General features: G+C 37.2%; 1 protein-coding gene and 1 non-coding gene across 2 annotated transcripts; one reads left to right on the top strand and one right to left on the bottom strand.

The window, feature by feature from the left end:
• The first annotated feature begins 2669 nt into the window (after nucleotides 1–2669).
• LOC130460294 (small nucleolar RNA R71) lies at nucleotides 2670–2774 on the top strand. The gene has a single exon (XR_008920207.1). It is a non-coding gene; the product is annotated as a small nucleolar RNA R71 (small nucleolar RNA).
• A 6254-nt stretch (nucleotides 2775–9028) lies between these two features.
• On the bottom strand, nucleotides 9029–13169 carry LOC130471496 (uncharacterized). Its single transcript, XM_056841673.1, has 4 exons — nucleotides 12881–13169; nucleotides 12603–12736; nucleotides 11946–12484; nucleotides 9029–9107 (listed from the first exon to the last, which is right to left on the bottom strand). Exons 1-4 carry the CDS (start codon nucleotides 13167–13169, stop codon nucleotides 9029–9031), a joined length of 1041 nt encoding a protein of 346 aa, XP_056697651.1.
• Nucleotides 13170–18624: the final 5455 nt, after the last annotated feature.

The following is an 18624-nucleotide window of genomic DNA, read 5'->3' as shown; positions in this document are numbered from 1 at the left end:
TTAGAAATATTGGCACCCAGCCAGGGGCGTTGAAAATGCGTCCCTGGCTGGTGCTCGTTTTCTGTTTACGTATATTTTTTGTTTATGCGACTTTGATTTTGCGTGCTTGCCTAATAACGTCCTTTACGCGTTGTACAGCGTTTGTGGGATTCGTTACGGGTCATCCCGAGCGTCGCTCATTTTTGTGGCGATCGTTCGGGTTTGCGGAACACGTGTTTTGGTATAACTCTTTGGCCAATTGGTTTATGAATGTTTGGACAATTTTTTAAGGTCGTTGGTTTTCTAGCATTATTTGTCACACACAATCACATAATTCGCTACACATAACTAACATTACATCATGAGGCAAAATAATAATATGTCATGTAGTTTATGATAGGCTTCTATGGGTAGTATTTGCGCCGGCTTAGTACCGCTTCTATCGCAGATCCAACACATGCCCCGGTCGAGGTAGTGCCTTCAACAGACGAATTTCGCCCAGGAGGCCAATCACGATGTAAGCCAAGGGGGCATGAACCAATGAGAGGGACCTAGTGGGCGAGCGATTGGGTTTGGGACGGGTGTACTACTAGCGAAAGTGCCGAGTGGACAACATTCAAAGCGTATGCACCCCCCGGTTGGCGATGGGTATCCTTAGTCCCAACTCCCTAAGGGAGCCAAGATTCGTTATGCTGTTCTGCCCGTTCACATTAATATGCTGATTTTCAGATCGTCCCAACTTGATGGGGAAATAAACGCGGGGTAGGATCGTTTCACCCTTCGGCTATTTTGATTACCTACGAGCACGAGTATTTCCTTCACTATCCCCAGCGGAGTCGCCACTGTGAGGGGGTCGAAAAAGCACGAGGCTAATGCGTGACCTCGTCCCTCGTGGGCGTGACGTTTCTTTTTGTCAAATCAAGTATAATTGGATTTCCTGTGAGTTTACACCCAATTGACTAGTAATATAGGAGTCGCCATTTAGTTTTTAACGACAATGAGAAAAACTGACAAAACCTGGTTATCGTGACATAAAGGGAGTGCAATTATGTTTGACCACGGCGGCCATAGATTCCCTTATGATCCCTGGTGTGGGGATCTCTCAACGTACACCCGCAAGGTAGAGATTGAGGGTTCGGGGGACTGTAACTACCTAGAGGAGTACTCGCTCTTGATAACTCTAGAGGCAGGATATCCTTACTAGTTCAGCATAAATAATTGAAGGGACATGCGTTAACTATTAAACTAATCTGAATTGATTTTAACAATATGCAACACATAATACTAGACCGATCGTGATAATCTTGTTTAGATTGATTTAAGGGACCTAACATGATAGTTCAATTTCCCAAGATATTATCTTAATTAGGCGTGATAGAACAATCAGATTAATAGTTTAACAGTTTTATAAAAGGGCGAGGAAAGCGATTAAATCATGCGAAGGGACACATTACAACGCACCCTTAAGAGGTGCGTCACGGTTCTCGGAAAACTAGCCACTTTTGCTTTGCTATTTCTCCTTTTATTTAACTAATCTCAAGTTTCCGGGCTTAATTCTTCAGCTATAAGGGACAGGATACGTTCTGTTCGATTTTTGGATCGATTGCGACAGAACGCGGGATTAATTTCGAAGCGTGAGGCTTAGGCTTAGGGGTTGGAGTCAATACTCAGAATATGAATTGTGTGTTGTATTCACGTCGAATTTGGGGCTGTATTTATAGGGAAAAGTTCGTGGAAAGATAGAATTGTAGAACTCTAATCCAAGAAGAATTAAGAAAGAATACGTACCCGGGTATTTTCAGCGCCTAGGGCTGGGCGTTGAAAATGATGTTTGGGCCGAGTTCTTTGTCAGATTTGGACTCTTAGAATCCGGAGTGTTTGAGACTTATCCGAGTCTTTTAGTGCGCATTAATTTTATGACGGAATGCATCTGGGCCCGTTACGAACTCTAGGTTCGTTAGGATTTTAATTAATACGTAACTCTTATTTTCGAATTATACTAGGAACATGATTCCTCTTGCAAATTCTATCTCTTTTAGGATTTATGTTGGAGTGCAACACCTAATTCTGACAGGTTTCTATCTTTTATGACTTGCCACTTTTAACAACTACCTATTACGGCAGTTACTATTTTTAGCAGGTTTCTATAAATAGCAGGTTCGGGTGAAATGAAAAGGGTGATCGAGATTCGTCATTTTATAGGAGATGCGTTGCCAAGTGGAGATTTATGTTCTCATCATCGAACCTTCCCTTTCGGGAATGGGGACAAAAGTAGGTGTCTACAACCACAAATATCACAAAAAGATGTATCAAGAGGCATGGTGTTGTAGGAACTAACCTTGCCCTTCCCCTTAGTGAGAAGGGTGGCCGATGGTGGAGGAATTGTAGATGGAGATGGTGGTTGACTAGGAGCACTCACAATCTTCTCAAGCCTTGAGCTAAGCTTTTCAGTGAGATTGGCTTGCTCCAAAGCGAAAGTCGAACCCTTGCAATCTTCATATTTGCCTTTGCTATCATGATTCCTAGTCCCCACATGCCATGCTTGGTATTTTTGCACGACATCTTCGATTATCTCTTGGATTTGGTCCTCCGTCTTATTCATGATTGGACCACCCGCCCCCGCATCAAGACTTATTTTGGAGGTTGGTCTAAGTCCCAAGTAGAAATGTTGTAGGAGGAGCCATTTAGGTATTCCATGGTGAGGGCACTCCCTTTGGTATTCCTTAAATCGATCCCAAGCCTCAAATAGGGATTCATCACCTTTTGCTCGAAGGATTGGATTTTGTGTCGGTACTCCACCGTCTTCCCATGCGAGTAGAACTTACTAAGGAATGCACTTGTCACTTCGTTCCAAGTCCTTAGTGAATTTGGCTTGGCCTCCTTGTCAAGCCAATCACTAGCTCGACCCAATAGAGAAAACCGGAATAGCTTCAACCTAACATACTCGGAAGTTACCCCGTTGTGCTTTATGGTATTGCAATAATGTTCAAATTGTTTCAAATGTTCGTGCAGCGATTCACTACTTTTTCCGCAAAACGGGTGACTTTTAACCAAGGTAATCAAGGCGCGCCTTATCTCAAAGTTTTTGGCAGTAGTGGTTGGGGCTTGTATGCCACAAGTTGTCTCCAAAGCGCCCGGTATGCCCAAATTCTTAACCGAAAGAGCCATTCTCTCTATGGTTGGACTTGATAGTTCTTGATTCGGTATTTCGCTCAAAGGATCAAACCTATTGTAGCTCTATGAACAGGTTCGGATTCGTCTCAAGCTCCGCAAAGTCCTCTCTAACTCTAGGACGGGAGGGTAGAGAGGCCTATGACGAGTGCGCCCCCTATCTTGCATACAATCTCAAACACACCGCGAGCAAAGAAAAAGTAAACTAAAGCAATAACGAAATTTGGTTAAACTAGACTCGACTAAACTAAACTCAAGAACAACAACCGTTCCCCGGCAATAGGGCCATTTTGATGAGGCTTTTTCCGTGTCGTTGAATCGGAATCCACCTACCAAAAAATATTTTTAAGATCCTAAACTGACAAAATATATGAACTATAATGGTAAGCTAAGGTATCGTCACAAGAGAACGGTTCATTTTTGAGTCTATGCACCAAGCTAGTTTAGAAAGCTAATTCAAAAGTATGAGTCACAACCAAGGAAATTAAGCTAATTTGGCAACAATTATGGAAGAAGTTAGGGTATCGGGGGTCAACTTGGGTTCATTGGGGAAAACGAGATGCAATGCAAGCATGATAATGTAAGGATATGCAATTAAGGAAGCAACCAACAATTATGGTTCGGCACCCCTCTCGGTTAGCGAACCTTGCCAATTCTAACTCTAATGATACGCTTTCGCGTCACCTTAGAACTAGGATGGGAATCTAAATCAACTAGCCACTTCAAATTAATCCATAGACTCTCAATTTCTTGACAAGTCCATGAAGAAAGCTCCAATTATAATGACTAGCATAATATTTGCAACTACTAAACCAATCAAACATGAAAATCCAAAATTGCAAGTCACAATTTAATCACATCACCAATTCTACAAATAACTCTACATCCCCAATTATTCCCCAAGAATCACCCCTAACCCTACCAATTAAACTACTCACTACACATTGTGCTAAGGAATGAAATCAAGCAATTGAACTTAGACATGTAATTGAAAACTAAATTGAAGAGTAAGCAAGCAATTTGAAATTGAAATGATGAGAATCAAAGACAATAACAATCAAAAAGAGCAATCACAAAATTCAGAAATTAAAGCAATTAAGAAAGCAATTATGAGAAGTAGAAGAGAATAAGAGGAAGAGAAATTACAATGCAGCTTCAAAAATTCTGCATTAATATTCAAATTTGAATTCTCCAATCAAGTGTTCTTGACTTTCTCTCTCTAAAACTCAAAACCTAAAACTTAAAACTAATTTTTCCAACTTACTAAAAACTAACTCTCAAAATAATAATCGAAAAAAGTATTTATATGTTTTCGAAAATAGAATTTTAAATCAAGAAAATATGCCAGCCCGCGTTAGTGTGCGAACGCACACACCCTTGTGTGAACGAACAGGTGAGAATGTGTGGGAGCACAAAAATGATGTGCATCCATATAGCGCGATGAATCAGACCCTTCGTGTCGTGCGAGCGCATGAAAATTCTGCGCGGTCGCATAGACTAACTTCAGCTATTGTCTTCAAGATTTCTTGTGTGGTCGCATGGTTCTGCAGTGTGGGCGCATGGGAATTTGGTGCGAGCGCATGCATTTTTCGTGCGAGCACATGAAAAAAGGGGAGCTACTGGAAATTTGACATGATTTGGTGCGAACGCACTCTGTTACCCGGGCGCACAGCCTTGTATTTTCTTCAATATCTCCTCTTCATCACTGTGCGAGCGCATAGAATTCCTGTGCGATCGCACAACACTACTTCTTGCACAATTCTACTCGAATTTCCACATTTCTTCAAGATTTTCCTATAAAGCATAAAAGTAGAATAAGAACATACAAATGGCATAAAAACTACCTAAAAATCACAAAAATCATAATAAAACAATAAGAAAACCTAAGCTAAGAGCGACATAAATACCGCTCATCAAATATATTATTCATTAAGTACTCCATTTATGATCATTCGGAAACGACGGATCTTGGTTCTAGTGGGAGCTGCAATCGTCAAAAGGCAAAAAAAAGAATACTCCGGAAATGATGATATTGCCGGAAACAGAAATATGGTTCATAACAGAAATATAAATATTATCCAAGTCGTAGATGTTGCCGGAAACGGAAACATGGTTCGTATCGAAAAATACTATCAAAAATAAAAATATTGCCGTAATTGGAAATATTGCCGGAAACGGAAATATTATTGGAATCAGAAATATTGTCGGAAAGGAAATTATTTCCGGAAACGGAAATATTAACGGAAACGTAAATATTTTTTTGAAACGGAAATGGATTCCGAAATCGGAAAACGAATCGGAAGGTCAACGAGCGACAAGCCGGCAAGCGAGCCGGCCCATCACTCGACAAGAAGGCAAGGCAGCAGCACACGATGGGTTGAGCCAAGCAAGCAAGGCAGCAACACCATGGGCCGCGCCAAGCAAGCAAGGCAGCAGCGCCTTGGGCCGCGCCAAGGAAGCAAGGCAGCATGAGCTCCATGGGCCGCGCCAAGCTAGCGAGCAAGGCAGCAGCTCCATGGGCCGCGCCAAGCGAACGAGGAAAGCAGCAGTAGTGCAGGTCCGCCAAGGCAAGGCCGCAGCGCGCTAGGCCTTCGGCTAGTTGCGACTGTGGCTGGGCCTAGGCAGGCACGCGCACCAACGTGGCCCATTGTTGCTGCGTTGAGTTGCTTCGTGTTGGGCTCCAAGAAAAGTCTGATTGCTTAATTCCTAAGTAACCTCGGATTAAGTATTCCTAGTCCAATTGGAATTGAATTAATTAAGAGTTTAATTAATGTTAAAATTCTAATTGGATAAGAATTTCAATCCTAATAGGATTGGTAATTCTCTTCCTAGTAAGACTCAAATTCCTTATTTCCTACCCTATAAATATGAGGCAAGGCCCTAACAATTATACACATCAATTACATTGAAAATCATTTTCTTTATTCTCATTGTGTTCAAGGGAGAACATAATATAACCTAACCCGAATACATAAAACCTTAAGAAAATCCTAGTTGGTTAAACCAAAGGCGGATCCAAACGTGCTCTGGACTTTCTACAGACGGGCAACGTTTGGAGATCTAAAGACATGTTCTTGTTCGGTTCGGGAGCAGCTAGGAAAGGCACAGATCACATTGTATTTAACCTAAATTATGCTAATTGACTATGTGGCAATTAACTTGGATTCTAGCTTTATGGTTTTTCCGCATGAATTATATTATTGTATTATTCATAACTTAGCAATGGTATGACGAGCCTCTAATTAATTCCATAATCAATTATAGTTAACATAGATTAAATTTTATAAATTTGCACTGAATTAAAGGGGGGGGGGGTTAATTTCATGGATGTCATTGATTGCAAATTCGTGCGATTATTTGATTTTATGTTCACAGGATTTTTCGGCAGTTTTGTCTATAATGGTCGAAATCTTATGTTTTTTATAGTGAATTTCGTATTTAAACGACGTTTTACAATTTTGACAAAAATCATAGATTTAATGCCGAGCCCAGAATTCCCAAATTCGAAGCCTAACTATGACTTTACGAAGGTTTTAGTTTTTCCAATGCAAAGTTTGTAATTTTTATGATGTTAAATTAAATATTTGCGAATCTTGTATGTAAATCTTGAATCTATGATTGACCTACTGTATATGTTTAAATATTTTAAGGACTATAATTTTGTTAAATATACAACCTAATTTGTAATTATAAATAATTTATTGAATTTCAAATAATTTAGAATTTGTTTTGATTTTCATAATTAATTGATAATTTAATTAGGATCCTATGATTAAAAACCACCATAAAATTTGTTAAAATTGAAATATTTTAAAATTTTATGACCTAGATTTTAATCCCTAAGAAAATATGTAATCGAAAATTAATTTGAATAATAAATTTTCCATTTTTCGCCTATATTTAATGAAATTAATATGAATTATTAATTTGTCGTTAAATTTAAATATAAAAGTTTTGATTTTTATAAATAGTTCACAAACTTGCACGCACGAAGCAATGGAAGCTAAGTGTTACCCTAAAGAGGTGTTGCATAGTGCGGGCATGCGACGACGAGCAAGGGAGCTCGTCGCCCATGCGGTACAAGGCAGCGAACAATGCACAAGCCACGCGCGCCGGGACAGCCAATGTGCAGTGTGTGCTGTGCGGAGTGATCGAGCAAAGGCGAGTGGGCAACGTTGCCAGCCCGCGTTATGCCCAACAGCGATGGCGACGAGGCATTCATGGATGCCCTCGTACCATGCGCGCAACGCAAGCAAGCATGCAGCAGCAGCCAACGATGACGTCGAACCAATGGCGCTGGCGTGGGCTTGGCTGTGCGATGGCCTCGGCCATGCGTGCGGCCAGCTCATACGACACTGCTGGGCTTGGCTAGGCATGGGCCTTGCGCCCATGTGCCTTGCCTTGGTCGATTAACTTGTTTCGTTTTGTATTTTAATTTTCGGTTGAAAACGATTTTAATTAAATTTAATTTCGTAATTCAAATTTTCTCGCTTTAATTTTGATTAATTTAATTATTATAATTTGTTTTATACTAATTATTTTAATAAAATTAAAACCTTAGTAAAATTATAATTAATTAATTTTAATCAACTAAAAATAATATAAATGGATTTAAAATTATTTTTATGTGAGCTTTAAATTTTAATTAAATTTCTAAGTTTCCGGTTGGACTAGGAAATACAATTTTATGTTTAAAATTTGTTAAGCATGTAAATTCTTGGTTTTAGTGGGAGCTTTTATTCATTAAACTCTTGATTAGGTCTTTATTCCTTTAAGGTTAAAACAACTTGATTAGAACTAATAAGGTTGAATAATTTGTAGATTGTTGGAACCTTTGATTAGTTCCTGTAAATGTTTATGTGATGCATGATTTTTTCTACTAACTTGCTATGTGGGTCATTTATTCATAGATGAATGGTATATTGTAAATGTACTGTTTCGCAGGTTATGGAAAGTGACTAGTATGGCCCAAATAGGATAGTAAATATGGTATGCGTACCATTAATTTGAATGTAAAATTGGTCTTATGCACTAAAGTTTTTATTTAAATATGGTGTGCGTACCATCAAATAGTATTAATTAGTTTTAATTAGGAAAAATTGTAAATATTAATCCAACCTTTGGCCGGTTTTCTTTAATTAAGCCAACATATGAGTTATTTTAGAATAATCCGAACTTTTATAGTCATTCTCTTTTAACAGTCCCATGTGACCGGTAACCTATTAAAATGGTAATACTTATCCTAATTTGTCTTTTTAGAAAATATTTTCACCCTCTCCCCCTATCATCTTTAGCAATCATCGATCATCTTCATCCCACCACCGCCGATCTTTCTCCGACCGAATTGAATTCAGGTTTGGAGGAATTGAACCTCTCCCATTAAGCTGTTTCTCACCTCGATCACTCCCCCCTGCCTCTTCATTCACCGTCTATATAAACCCGTCACCGAACACATCCTCCTCTCACCTCACATCACAAACCCAGAAATTTCTTAGTTTCTGGAAAATTCGATTTTGTGAATGGAGGAATTGAAAATGGTAGAAGGAGGAGGAGAAGAAGAAGGAGAGGAAGAGATCTTCTGCGGCATAGATTTCTATGTTCTACCGGAAGGATGCATTGCGGTTGTTGTTTCCTTCACTAGTCCTCGTTATGCGTGTCGTTTCTCTTCTATATCGAAGATTTTCAAGTCTGCTTCTGATGCTGTTTGGGAGAATTTTATGCCGTCTAATTACCGTGAGATTCTTGGTCGATCCGATAATGGTGTTTCGCTTTTGGATTCTCTTCCAGGCGCTGAATTGAGGTTACAGGCGCTGAATTGAGGAAGGAAGGAGAAGGAGAGGGAGCATAGAAGAGAGCGGAGAAGAGAGCAGAGTGAGATTTAGATTTTTGTTCTTTTGTCCGCCATTTCCGATTTTTTGTTCTTTTGTCCTGAAAGGTTTTGATGTGGAAACCTTTTCCTGAAATTGAGTGAAGAAGTTACAAATGATTTGAAGATTTCGTTAATTTTAGCTTATGATTGTTGTTTATTTGAAGTATTAGGCTACTTGATCCTGAATTAATGTAATGCAGGTGATTTTGAGTGTTGGAATTGAGCTGTGATATGCATTATTCGTTGTTTTCCGATTGCCAAAACTGATTTTACAGTGATCATTTTGACCGCCATTTCCGATTTCAATGTACTTAATTTTGACAGCCAAAAATGATAATATATTTTGACTAATTAGAAAGGGACACGTGTATAGGTAACTTGTTATAGAAGGTGGGTTACCTGTTGGGACTATTAAAAGAGAATGACTATAAAAGTTCGGATTATTCTAAAATAACTCACATGTTGGCTTAATTAAAGAAAATCGACCAAAGGTTGGATTAACATTTACAAATTTTTCTTTTAATTATAGCATATCCTATTTGAAGAAAATGGCGCCTCCCCTGGTGAAACTCAAGACGGATTTCCAATCAATTTTCAAGACGGAGTTTAAAGTTGAAGTTTCAAGATGAAGTCGGGGCATACTAGATCACATTTAAATCTTATGCATGTTTTAAGTTATTTATTGCTTTAAATATGTCTTAATAATGCATGAGATTGTGGCTTGATTATGTTGCATGATTAAGAATTTTAGTTCACTTAAAATCTAACCAACATAGTAAGAGCCCTAAGTTCTAAACTTTAAAAATTGAGTTAAAAGGTGCCATTCCAAAATAACGCTTACTTGGATAACCTTTACATAATCTAAGTAATAGTTTTCTGCCATAGTGAGGTGTTACTTGTAAGGGCTAAGGTACACAAATAATTGTGAGAACATGTTAATTTTGGTAAAATTCAACGATATAAGTAAGGAGTCCTTTTATGTCGTGGCAAATGGGATAGGTTTTCCTAATAAGTTCTTATACGTATCTATCAACTAAGAGTAGTTTCTAGACTATTAACAACGGATTTGCTTACCTAAAATATTTTAGAATTTAGTCAAAATACATACTGTGCTTAGTTCTTCAATGATTCAAGGATCTTGGATTCATTTTATTCACACCTGACGGAACACAAAAACTCCAATAAAATGCCTATGACTTGTTTAGACTTTGCATGCTTCAATGTATGTTTTAATTATTGTTTATAATTAAATATCTTGCACTGCAGTAAATCCTTTTAGAAAGGTAACAGTAAATTTCCTCGATTGGTAGTGAATCCAAGAACGATTCACGAAAATGAGATAACATGAGCAATTTAAAATGTACGTTTCTTATAGAGAATTTTATGGTTGTTTTCGAGTATCAAAGTCGAATGGCAAACGGATTGGTGCTTGATAATCCAAAAATACAACATAGTTTTGAGATCATAAAGCATTGAGTTTAACACTCAGCTTTACCAATGGTTACAACAACAACAACAAAGCCTTAGTCCCAAAATGATTTGGGGTCAGCTAACATGAATCGTCGTAGGAGATCGTCATTGTCACCAATCAAACTAGAAAGGAGCAGGAATTAAAAAGAAAAAAGCAAGGAAGAGAAAGTGGAATTAATGAAAGTAAGATAAGAGAAAAATGTATATATATTATAGAAGAAATATTGTAAGAGATAATAAAAAAATAAGTAAAGTTTCAAATAACTGAATAAGTAAAATAAGTACATTTCAAAATAGCATGTAAAATTAAAAAATTGTAAAGAAAAAATAAAATAAAAAATATAAATAAGAATACAAAATACAAAATAAAATAAAAATAGAAAGAAACAGAAGCATGAAAGCTGTATAAGTCAAATGAAGTCATCAATGTATATTCTCTCCCTCCCACTCTGTCCTATCTAACGCCATATTTTCCTCAATCCCAAGAAAGATCATATCGTGCTCAATCACCTTCCTCCAAGTTTTCTTAAGTCTTCCCCTACCCCTTGCAATTCTATCACTTTTCCACCCTTATATCCTCCTAACCGGGGCATCACTGAATCTTCTGCTTACATGTGCAAACCATCTTAAACGATTTTCCATCATCTTAAACTAAATCGGTGACACCCCTACTTTCTTCCTAATAATCTCATTCCTCAAACGATCCTTTCTTATATGCCCACACATCCAACGTAACACGCGCATCTCCTCCACATTCATCTTGTGCACGTGACAATGTTTCACTGCCCAGCATTCTGTGCCGTATAACAAAGCCGGGGAATTGCCGTGCGGTAAAATTTTCCCTTCAATATTGGGGCATGCCTGAATCACATAGGAACCCTGTGGCACCTTTCCACTTCAACCAACCTGCTTTGATTCTATGGGCCACATCGCCATCCAATTCTCCATCCTTTTGGATAATAGATCCTAAATAACGGAACATTTCAGAGCCTTAGACAATTTTCCCATCTAAGGTAATCCCCCCTGTCTCTCTATCTTGGACTCCACTAAACTTACACTCCATATATTCCGTCTGGTTTCTACTCAACCTAAAACCCCGAGATTCCAAAGTTTGTCTCCATAACTCCAACTTACTTTCCACTCCTTTTGTTTCATCAATCAACACAATATCATCTGCAAACATCATGCACCAGGGTATACCATCTTGGATTGACCTCGTCAATTCGTCCATGACTATAGCAAAAAGAAACGGGCTAAGTGCGGAACCTTGATGCACTCCAATTGTAATGGGGAATTCTTCGGTCTTAGCAAGACTGGTTCTCACACTCGTGCTAACTCCCTCATACATGTCCTTGATGATATCAATATAATTCCTCGGAATTCCTTTCCTACTTAATGTCCACCAAAGAATTTCCCTTGGTACCTTATCATACGCCTTCTCCAAATCAATGAAAACATATGTAAATCCTTCTTCTTATCCTGATAATTCTCCATTAGTTGCCTTATAAGATGAATGGCCTCCATAGTCGATCTCCCAGGCATACATCCAAACTGGTTCTCCGAAATTTTTACAGTTCTCCTCAATCTTTGCTCAATAATCCGCTCCCAAAGTTTCATAGTATTACTCATTAGTTTGATTCCTCGATAGTTGGCACAATCCTGGACATCACCCTTATTCTTGTACAAGGGGATGATAGTACTTTTCCTCCACTCTACTGGCATCCTTTTACTTCCCCAAATCTTGTTGAAAAGAGTTGTTAACCATACAATCCCTCTCTCTCCCAAACATCTCCAGACTTCGATAGGTATACCATCGGGCCCCACTGCCCTCTTCCGTCCCATCTTTTTCAGTGCCATTTCGACTTCTCTCTTTTGAATTCTTCGCATGAAGTCTACGTTAACTATATCCCGAGGGATATTTGTATCCCCAATATCGCGCCCTTGATCCCCGTTGAACAAGTTATCAAAGTAGAACCTCCATCTATCCTTGATTTTCTTTCACACATTTAATCCTCCTGATGTCTAGCGTCTTTCTATCTCTCATTCGAGCAAGTATATAGATTTATTTTTCCCCTTCTTTTATATCCAATCTTGCGTAAAGATCCTGATTCACCTTTGCTCTAGCCTCTCTTACGGCCTTATTTGCTTCCCTTTTAGCCTCCTTGTACTTCTCGTAGTTCTCATCACTCCTACATTTTCCCAACTCCTTATAGAATTCACGTTTGCTCTTTATAGCTTGTTGCACAACTTAGTTCCACCAAGATGTGTCCTTACTTGGTGGCATGATTCCTTTAGATTCCCCTAGGACCTCTTTCGCCGCTCCGTTTATGGTGTGCTTCATTCTTGTCCATAATGAGTCTATATCCAAATCAATATCCCCGGCTCAAATACCTTCATTTGTCACCTTTTCCACGAACTTTAGTTGTTGCTCCCCTTGAAGTTTCCACCACTTGATCCTAGGTCCTACTAGTGGTCTTCTCCTCCTTATATAACTTCTACCTCGAAAATCAAGTACCACAAGTCTATGTTGGGTTGTTGTACTCTCACCCGGAATCACCTTACAATTGGTGTAGCACTGTCTCAAAGCATTCCTTACTAAAAAGAAGTCAATCTGATTCGTATTATCTCCACTCCTATAGGTTACTAGGTCAAAGTCTCTTTTCTCAAACCAAGTGTTCATTATACCAATTGTTCAAATAATTGTTCATTATTTCCACTCCTATAGGTTACTAGCTTTACCAATGGTTAACAACTTAATATCTTTGTCCATTTAATTCTCGAATGAGTCTACTCCCTAGACATTCGAATAGATCGATGCTTAGAGAATTTTAGAAGCTTCTGGTAAGATCATCTAGTTGAAGCAAAATATTCAACATAAATAAAATGTTAAGAACTTTGTTGAAGTGACATTTGGACATGTCTAACAAAGTATAAAGGTCAATACTAGAGAAGCCAATTCTTAAGACTATAAGAAAGGGTACAAGAAATAGGGAAACAAAGGAATAAATGAAAGGAATTTACAATTCCGTTTCTACCTATAAGTTTATGTTTATAGAAAAGTGACCTAGCAATCAAACTTCCTTGGTATCATATATCTCTTGAGGTTCTTCTTTCAGTAAAAACTCAAACAATAGAAGCTAGGCTACACTAATGACCTACAAGTGGGAAATGAAGCATGGAAATGCTACATTAGTTGTAGGGTCATCTAGTTTGTTTTAAGTCCTTTCAAGGCTGGAACTTAATGGCTATTTTGTTCCATAATCAGCATACCTAAATTTCTGTTTTCAAACACAGAAAGACTCACATTCAAGAAAAACAAAAACAATGTTTGTTTGTTTATTTGAATGAAATGGTCATTTACGGGTTGAGTCAACAAGCTTGATTAAAACAAACAACTCTTTAACAACAAAGAACTTTACTAGATTCAAATCAATCTCTTGATTTGAGTTCCACAGATCTTTGGCATTGTTACTTAGACCCTATCAACAAGTTAACATTCAAAAGCTCTATTTTGATGGACTTTTGAAAGTTGATTGATTTCTAGATCCTTCAAGACAAGCTAGTCTTACTTGTTGAAAGCAACAAAAAAATATGAACTATTGTTATAACACCTACACAATAGAGTTCAAAGCTAAAGAAAGATTTTATGACTTTATAATTTCACCTAGATTTGAGTGAATATTGGTTTATTTACTCAATATTATATAAGTTAGAATATGTTTGGCTAGTTCAAAGATTCAGAAGTATAAAATCCACTTGGAAAGAAATCATAAAGATCTAGGTTAGATCATTAAGATGATTACTTTAAGACAAAAAATGATCATCAATGATTGTGTGTTGTAATTTCACGATCTAGCTCCATAAGATATGGCGTAACTACGTTGGAATGATCGAAGTCAATTGGTACGTGATTCGGTCAATGATGAATAATAAAGATGTTTTTTCTATAATTTCTATAAACAAAATGCTCAACTACCACCAAACTAAACCAAATTCGTCAAAGCTATTGAAAATAATTTCAGAATATCTTTTCAATAATATATATATATCTAAAGAGTTGTTAAACTCAGTGGGAGCTTAGTGTTTGTTATTCAACAAACTAAGGCCCAAGTATAGATATATGTTTGATTGTGGTTTATTCAAATGAGATACAAGGGTATTGTTTCTACCACGAATGTTTGAGAACATAATGTTTGTTTGCTCGAAATAATGTCCTTTTGGAGATTCGTTTCCAAAATGACAAGTGGGAAACCTACAACTTGCAGTCAGACTATTATCATGAACATAAATGAGTTTATGACTTGTAAGAAAGTTATGAAGAAACCCAGATTCCCTAAAATGGTTAGAGGCCATATATAGACTCAATGTTTTAAATGGTTTGAGGCCATAAACATACTCAATATTTTGATTAAAAAATTGAAATTTTGTTGATTTGCAAGAATGGTTTACATCAATTGGTTGCAAGTTGGTTTTAAGGGTAAAAACCATCAAACATAGAATTGTGTTCACACACAAAGCTAGATTATTTGCTAAAGGTTACAAGAAAATTCATGGCGTGGATTGTGTTGAAACCTCATGCAAAATTATAATGCTACAGTCTATAAATCAAGCAATAATTGCATATTGGTACATATGGCAATTGGATGACAAAACATATTCTTTAATCAAATGTTGGATTAAACTATGTACATGAAATGTCATAGGATTTGTGGATCCTAATAATACTTGAAATGAATGCTAGCTTATTAAATATAAATATGGATTTAAGCAAGCAATTGGGAATTGGAACTGTATTTTAGTGAAGTTAATAAGTATTTTAGTTTCATTAAATGTAGACCATTCTTATAGATGTATAAGAAGTTTAGTGGGAGTACGTAAAACTTAATTGTACATATGTATATCACACACATATCTCTCAATTGTAAAATAACATTCAAATGCTAGTAACTTAGATTTGAAAATTATTTATCAATACTGGACCAAGGCGAAACGTAGTACATACTGGGTATGAAGATCTATTAACAAAGATCTTAAAATATTGTTTTAGATTAAGTAATGGCATTTACTAAATCAAACACGAAAGACTCCATTGGAGATATTCGACCCATATGAATAAATCTAAGTAAAAGATGTTTGAACTATGTATAAGCATTTACTAAGTTAAACATCAAAGGATCTAAGTAAGATTCTTAACCTATATTATATGTCAAAGAATTTAGCTGGATTTAGTATCTACTGAAACTAGAATGAGCTAAAGCTACATGAATAGAATTCAATTGGTAATTATTCTGCAAAAGAATTTATCATGTATGATATAATATGAGGATCGCCAAAAACGTATCGTATGACTTTAGGCATGAAGAATATATACCAATCTCTATTGATCTAAGTGAAGATCAACTAGATTGAGATCAAGAAAAACTTATGGTACTTGAAAAGGTACATAGGAATGGTTCTTGATTCAAGGACATGAAGATATGCTAATATTAATGCTACACGGATAAACACTGGCTAAGGATCAAGAAAGATCCCTTTGGAGTTAACCATTGTCAAGGACGAGCTATAGAGCATCGTGTTTTGAAATGGAAACATGGATTGAAGACCATGAGTTTTTGCGTGGTAAATTAGACATTAATTTCTATGTTCAGAGATACAGATGGAAAGTCTTCCACATATCTATGACTGCTTGGATAAATAAATCCAAACAAAGCATCACTAGCAACCTATACAGTTAAAGTAAAAGTAATTATTGCCTAAGAAGAAATGAAACAAAGTTGTTTACGTTAAAGAGTTCTTCACTAAACTTGGGTAGATCACATGTTTGCTGGCTTGATGGTTCTTCATTGAAAAATGTGTAGAACCACTCTTGAAGCAAGAAAGACTAGATCACAAAATAAACATACTCAAAATATCTGATCATCCTATCTCGAAAGGCATTCGACGAAAAGGATATCAAGATTGGCAAAGCATGATAACTAAACCTATGCAACGAGTGAGATACAACACTCACATTGTGGCACTGGAAGTCAAACATAGTTTTGAATTCCATTAATTTTTTTAAAGATGGGTTCGAGGCCCATGGTTGTAAAACATTTAGGTTAAACATCTATCATATATGAAATGTAATTTCATATTCCATTTAATATGTGTTTAGTATTAAATGATGAGTCCTTTCAAATTGACAATATATTCAAGATAGACTGTCAGGACCAGTCCTGTGACTAAAAATTTTTATCAAGTGAACTTGAATGTCAAAAGTTGAAAATGGTCCCTGGTTGAAAGTTTTATATAAAGGTGGACGCATAGAAAACGCTAGACGACGAGAAAGCAAGATGACTAGTAGTTCTGTTTCTTGAACTATGTGGACATGGAAATGTCGCAATCATTTGCATAGATACTTACTTGAAAACATTAGTATCGAACAGACCTATGAAACTTTACTGTAAGAGATGAAAATCTGTCACAATTAAATTTCATTACATTATTAGACACTAATCCTCAATACCTGAGCGCTTTGAGATTACTTTTTTGAGAACTGATTACTTTGACGTTGTCAAGCGTCGCATCGTAAAAGGAGACTATAACGGCAATGCTCAGGTAATCACCTATCAAACGAAGTCTAACCTCAAGATCACAAGATTGGGATTGTCCTCCCATAAATCGGGATGAGATGCCGAAAGTTGTACAAGGCCACTCGGAGAGCTAGACACTGTAAAATGGATGGTCGTGCTCAGATGAATCATAGGCTATGATTATCTGTTTATTTGATCAGCTGAACTCTGAAACCGAGAAACACCTCTGGACATAATAAGGTTGACTACTCTTACCTTATGTTCATGAGCTGGCATCAAGCGACAAAGGAATTAGGAAATGCACACTTGTCCCTAAGGACAAGTGGGAGACTGGAGGAAATAATGCCCTTGGTCCTTGTATGCATTTATTTCTAAGTCTAATTAATGCGGTTCAGTATTAATTAACAAGTTAATAATTCAGTGGGATCAAGTGAACTGAATGCCTAGCTAGAGGCCACTTCAGTTCAAGTGGAATTAATAATATTTATCCGCAACTTACTCTTGACTGAACCCGTAGGGTCACCCATTTAGTACGTGAACGGATCAAGTATTTAAGTGAATATATCATTCATTAAGTACTCCAATTATGATCATTCGGAAACGACGGATCTTGATTCCAGTGGGTGCTGAAATCATCAAAAGGCAAAATAAATAATAATCCGGAAATGATGATATTGCCGGACACGGAAATATGGTTCATAACGGAAATATAAATATTATCGAAGTCGTAGATGTTGCCGGAAACGAAAACATGGTTCGTATCGGAAAATATTATTGGAAATAGAAATATTGTCGGAATTGAAAATATTGCCGAAAACAAAAATATTACCGGAATCGGAAATATTGTCGGAAAAGGAAATTATTTCCGGAAACGGAAATATTAACGGAAACGTAAATACTTGTTCGAAACGGAAATGGATTCCAGAATCGGAAAACGAATCGGAAGCTCAACGAGAGAAAAGCCGGCAAGCGAGCCGGCCCATCACTCGACAAGCAAGCAAGGCAGCAGCACACGATGGGTCGAGCCAAGCAAGCAAGGCAGCAGCACCATGGGCCGCGCCAAGCAAGCAAGGCAGCAGCGCCTTGGGTCGCGCCAAGCAAACAAGGCAGCAGGAGCTCCATGGGCCGCGCCAACACTAGAGGAAAAAACTTGATAAGTTGCCCTTAAAAGTGGCTTATAAGTTTCGCTTCATAAGTGCCGCCAATGGGGGGGTCACTTTTGTAAAATTATCAAAAGTTGCCCTTAACAAGGGCAACTTATAATCTTATAAGGTGCCCTTGTTGTTATGTGAAACTTATAAGTTGCCCTTGTTGCAACAAGGGCAACTTATAAGCTTCACATAAGTTGCCCTTGTTCCAAACAAGGGCACCTTATAAGCTGCACATAAGTTGCTCTTGTTGCAAACAAGGTCAACTTTTGAGTTTTTTTTTTTTTAAAAAAAAAAATTCTGCAGTATAATTCCTAATATTCTGCAATATAATTTCTCTTTTTGCAATATAAAATTCTACATTTAAATTTATAGAATACTGTTTCATCAAACATCAGCTTGACATTCTCAAAAA

The sequence above is a fragment of the Spinacia oleracea genome, chromosome 4, assembly GCF_020520425.1.
Source record: "Spinacia oleracea cultivar Varoflay chromosome 4, BTI_SOV_V1, whole genome shotgun sequence".
Lineage (NCBI taxonomy): Eukaryota > Viridiplantae > Streptophyta > Magnoliopsida > Caryophyllales > Amaranthaceae > Spinacia > Spinacia oleracea.
Note: the sequence above shows the minus strand (reverse complement) of the source record. Positions and strands in the feature narration are given on the sequence as shown.

What these genes read in the sequence shown, in the direction of transcription:
- LOC130471496 (XM_056841673.1), bottom strand. Translation starts at nt 13,169, where the DNA reads ATGAACACTTGGTTTGAGAAAAGAGACTTTGACCTAGTAACCTATAGG. An exon ending in GGAAAAGGTGACAAATGAAG is followed by an intron (nt 12,737 to 12,880) that starts GTATTTGAGCCG and finishes GGTGGAACTAAG; the next exon opens with TTGTGCAACAAGCTATAAAG. An exon ending in AAGAAGAAGGATTTACATAT is followed by an intron (nt 9,108 to 11,945) that starts GTTTTCATTGAT and finishes ACTCAATTTCAG; the next exon opens with GAAAAGGTTTCCACATCAAA.